Source organism: Ranitomeya imitator, chromosome 9, assembly GCF_032444005.1.
Source record: "Ranitomeya imitator isolate aRanImi1 chromosome 9, aRanImi1.pri, whole genome shotgun sequence".
Classification (NCBI taxonomy): domain Eukaryota; kingdom Metazoa; phylum Chordata; class Amphibia; order Anura; family Dendrobatidae; genus Ranitomeya; species Ranitomeya imitator.
Window position 1 is genome coordinate 138149195 of NC_091290.1, and position 4858 is coordinate 138154052.

At 47.4% G+C, this 4858-nt stretch overlaps 1 protein-coding gene across 2 annotated transcripts in view; it reads left to right on the forward strand.

Annotated features, from left to right (window-relative positions):
• LOC138649722 (DNA topoisomerase 1-like) overlaps positions 1 to 4803 on the forward strand; it is a 62817-nt gene extending 58014 nt beyond the window's left edge. The window contains exons 9-14 of one of the 2 annotated variants that reach the window (XM_069740363.1): positions 1051 to 1119; positions 2203 to 2317; positions 2499 to 2626; positions 3359 to 3453; positions 3856 to 4005; positions 4562 to 4803. In XM_069740363.1, coding sequence (XP_069596464.1) covers positions 1051 to 1119; positions 2203 to 2317; positions 2499 to 2626; positions 3359 to 3453; positions 3856 to 4005; positions 4562 to 4664 — 660 coding nt within the window. In that variant the 3' untranslated portion in view covers positions 4665 to 4803. The remainder of the gene's footprint in view (positions 1 to 1050; positions 1120 to 2202; positions 2318 to 2498; positions 2627 to 3358; positions 3454 to 3855; positions 4006 to 4561) is intronic. The other variant, XM_069740364.1, reaches the window with a different exon arrangement.
• Positions 4804 to 4858: the final 55 nt, after the last annotated feature.

Consider the following 4858-nt stretch of genomic DNA (forward strand, 5'->3'; position numbering starts at 1 on the left):
GATTGTGGGCACTAAGCCTGGGTTTGTGGTGTTGACATCTGATGGTGGTGTTGTGGGTGCGTGTCTGTGAGTGCGCCAAATGGTAGTATTGTGCATGTGGGCACTAAATGACCGCAATAGTGCTGCATGGTGGTGTTGGTGTGGGTGCCAGATGGTGGCAATGATGTGTTGGCACTCTAGATGATAGTGATGGTGAGTGTGTGTATCACTAGATAGTGATATTGGAGACTGTGGTTGCTCTACATAGTGGTATTGGTGCTTTGGATCTGGTGGTGAGTGTTTTTGGGGGGCCTGTGGCAGCTCGGTGCGTGGGGGTCCTGTGGTGGTAGGGTGTGTTTAGGGTCCAGTGGTGGCTTAGTGCGTGGGAGCCCGATGGTGACACTGTTTGTGGCATGGTAGCGGCATGGTGTGTGTTTAGGGTCCAGTGGTGGCTTGGTGAGTGTGAGCTCGATGGTGAAACGGTGTGTGTTTGGGGGCATGGTCGCAGCACGGTGTGTGTTTAGGGTCCAGTGGTTGCTTGGTGCTTGGTGAGTGGGAGACTCATGGTTGTGTCTTGTGTGTTTGGGATCCAGTGGCAGCATGGTATGTGTTTAGGGTCCAGTGGTGGCTTGGTGAATGGGAGACCGATGGTAGTACTGTGTGTGTTTAGGGTCCAGTGGTGGCTTAGTGAGTGGGAGCTCAACGGTGACGTGTGTTTAAGGGCATGGTTGTGGCACGGTGTGTTTAGGGTGCAGCGGTGGCATGGTGTGGGGCCTGATTTTGGCACTAGGTGTTTGGGGACCAGTGGCAGCACATGGTGTGTTTACAGTCCATTGGTGGCATGGTGTGTTAGGGGTCAAGTGGTGGAACATTGTGTGTTTGAGGAGACCAGATGGCAGCATTGTGTTATAAATATTTCGGTAAATTAGCTTGAGAGTATATTTTATATGTTCAGACTGAGACCTTTCTGAATTCACAACATCCGGGGACCCAGTTTTCCTTTGCTGTCCTTTCCGGTATGGTCGACCCTGGGGCTCGTTCTTTGATTCCTTGCCTTATTCTGTCTCTCAGGTGTATAAGAATCTGCAGCTGTTCATGGACAATAAGCAGGACGGAGATGATCTATTTGACAGACTGAACGTGAGTGTATTAACCCTTCTAGCCCTCCTTGGGTAGCCCATTACCAGAGATCTATTGGAGCTGGCAGCTCCTGGCCGCTCGATTGTCACCAGCTGGAGGAAGAAGTCCCAGAGAGGATGGGGGTTGTCCCCACCGTGTGCCTGTCTCGCCTCCTGGAAGAGTTAGTGGGCACAGACGCCACGCCGTGCCAATGATAAAACCTATAGAGACCGCAGAATGACAGCGGCTACTTATAACTCAGATCCAGAATATCCATGAGAGCAAGGAGCGCTGTCATGGCTGCTCAAAGATAATCGCGCATGGCAGTCCTCCAGATCCTGGGAAATATGCTTTGTTCTGCAAATTAATTTAGTCGTCCTCCTGGTGTGCGAGAAATATACAATTGGCACAGACCAGAGACACGGATAAGATGGAGCGAGGCGTACGATCATGCTGTTATATTGTGCTGTATACCTCTCTGCCTCCCCTGTCACTTGCCATAAATATAATTTCTGTACCTGGTGTAAACGCCGCTGTTCTCCTGAATGCGGAGATATTTCTCTCTTGTTCCTGCGCCTCTCCGTTCCCGAGATACGGCCCTATCTTCCTTGTATAGAAATCTACTCTTGTTAGCCAAGTGGGTGTTTTCTTTTAGGACCACATTTACTTGGCTAACAAGACTAGATTTGCATACAGGTAAGAAGTGGCCATATCTCGGGAATGGAGAGGCGCAGGAAGAAAAAAAAAACAGTGCCGGATTCAGAAGAACAGCGGCATTTACACCAGGTAAAAAAAATAAAATATTTATGGCAAGTGACAGATCTCCTTTAAATGACTGGAAGCTAGAAATCTTTGTGTTCTCGAAAGGAAAGAAGGAGTAGGATGTTCAGTATGCAAAAGGGGTGTAAATGCAACCTACGGCCCTCACTTTTGCAAATTGTAAGTGTTAGCAGGCTGTCAAAGGATGCTGGGGGTTGTAGTACTGCAGCAGACGGTGAGCCCCACTGCCTGTTTGGTTCTGTTATGCATTTGATAATGGTGGTCGTGTCATATGTCGCGTATTCATAGAATTGGTAATTAATGTATGATTGCCTCTCTTTACAGACGCCAATGCTGAACAAACACTTGCAGTCCCTGATGGAAGGACTAACGGCCAAGGTTTTCAGGACATACAACGCCTCGGTCACGCTGCAACAGCAGCTGCAGGAACTGACAGACCGTAAGATGTCATCACTTGATCCGTAGCCAATCCGTCCTGTACAGGACCCCTAGTATCAAAAGTTTTGTAAACTTCCTGTAAAGTCAGTCCACGCTCCGCCCCAAGTCTAATAGCGGATCAGCGTGGCTTTTACCTGATCTGTTCTGACCAGTGGTAAGTTTCTGTTTTTTTTTTCCCCCAGCGGAGGACACGGTCCCGGGAAGGATCCTGTCTTATAACAGAGCCAACAGGGCGGTTGCTATACTTTGCAACCATCAACGGGCTCCTCCGAAAACATTCGACCAGTCCATGGCTAATCTGAGATCCAAGGTGGGAATTACGAGGAAACGTGAGTCCCTCATAGCGCCCTATCGTGTTTTCTCTAGGTGTATTAGGCTTTAGCCTCTAATCACTGATTGCAATGATTAAAGGGAAACAGTCAGCAGATTTTTAATTAATAAACCACCGCGCTGATGCTCTGGGGACCCTTAGTAGTGCTGCAAACACAACTACAAGCACTGGAGGGTGTGCAAAGCCTCTCTGGGCCCCCCCTTGGTCTGGAGGGCATGCAGAGCCTCTCTGGGCCCCCCCTTGGTCTGGAGGGCATGCAGAGCCTCTCTGGGCCCCCCCTTGGCCTGGAGGGCATGCAGAGCCTCTCTGGGCCCCCCCTTGGCCTGGAGGGCATGCAGAGCCTCTCTGGGCCCCTCTTGGCCTGGAGGGCATGCAGAGCCTCCCTAGAGGCCCCTTTGGCCTGGAGGGCATGCAGAGCCTGTCTGTGGGGGGGGGGCTTTGGCCTGGAATGCGTGCAGAGCCTCTCTGGGGACCCCATTGTGCTTTTGAGGGCATGCAGATCCCCTCGGGTCCTGCAGGGCTGAAAAAATGGCATGAAGACCCCCTCCGGCCCCGACCTACATTGTGCAGGGATCTTCTCTTCCCTCCAGCGCCGCCAACATGGCTCCAAGCAGGCGATGGCGGTTTACTTGTTGATGATCTGCTGACAGATTCCTTTAAGTGTTTTTTTTTCACCTTTTTATGTCGGAGGCACTTATTCTATTTCACCAGATTGAAGCCAAAAAAGAACAGATATTACTGGCCAAGAAGGAGCTAAAAGATGCCAAGAAAGAAGCTAAAGAAAACGACACTGAGAAGCTGCGGAAGTAAGAAGTGCACCCCCAGGGCCTGAAATGGCATCTTAAAAAGATCAGGGATTAATCTGATAAATTATCAGGGATGTCTCTAGATTCACCCCAGAATATTACATCACCTGCAGTCAGACCGGGGAATTTTGGAAATGTTTTCAATAAAAGGTCATCCTTGTAATATAAGGATCAATCCCGTCCAGCGGAATGGGAGTGGGGTCCTCAGGGGCGGGGCTAGGACTTATGATCGGGGGTGGTCTCCCTTTTATAAGTGATCACAATTATTGGGTTATTGGCTATTTAACAGCTCCGTCTCCCCTCATACACATGTGCTGGGTTTTAGAGCCACTTTTGAGTAATATTTCGCCCACTGTATGGACACATGGGCGGTGAGCGCCATATCTTCCCTGTATCCCGTAGAGTTGTGGAAAGCAAGAAGAAAGCCGTCATGAGAGGTGAGGAGCAGTTGATGAAACTGGAGGTGCAGGCGACGGACCGAGAAGAGAACAAGCAGATCGCCCTGAGCACCTCCAAGCTAAACTATCTGGATCCCAGGATTTCAGTGGCCTGGTGAGTAGCGGAGTAACCCTGACAGGTCACGTACGGGAATTCTGTGCTTTTTCACTAAGGGTATGTTCACAAATGGAGCTTTGTCTATTTTTTTTTTTTTTTTTTTTTGTCCTGCAGCAAAAATCAGACTTCGCAGGAAAAATACTCCTTAAAATATGTGCGTTTTGATTTTTTTTTTACATTTTTTTTTTTTTACATTTATTAGACTGGAAGGAAAAAAATGCACAAACACTAAAAAAAAATATATATAAAAATAGGTATAATATCTGCAGCATGCATTTTTTTTTTTCAATCTTTTTTTTTCAATTACTTTTTAGAAGAGGCTCTCAACAAATTAAAAAAAAAAAAACTTTACAAAAAAACCATTGCTCCCTTATCTCCCCCTCCACAAAAAAAAAAACTTTACCTGAAGCCGTTTCTGCCCGAAAAACTTGTAATCGTGTCCTTACAGCCCATTATCTGGAATAGGGATTGTAATACCTCAGTTCCCCTCCGGGGGTGCTGCAGGGAAACTAAACACTGCTTGATGTAACCATAGCCACTGTTTTCTTTATAGGTGTAAGAAATGGGACGTCGGCCTGGAGAAAATCTACAACAAGACGCATCGGGACAAGTTTGCTTGGGCCGTTCACATGACGGACGCGGACTTCGTCTTTTAGCTGCTGACTTTTCAGACTTTTTTTTATTTCGCACTTATACAACTGATTTTAATGGCATCAAACACAACCACAAGGCTTTTGTGCCTATTTTATCAAAATTTTTAATTATTACCTGTATTAAAAATTGATGGAACAATTAATGAACGTTTTTACAAATTTGTTATTATGACGGCTTCTATCTGTTGTGGTTGAGT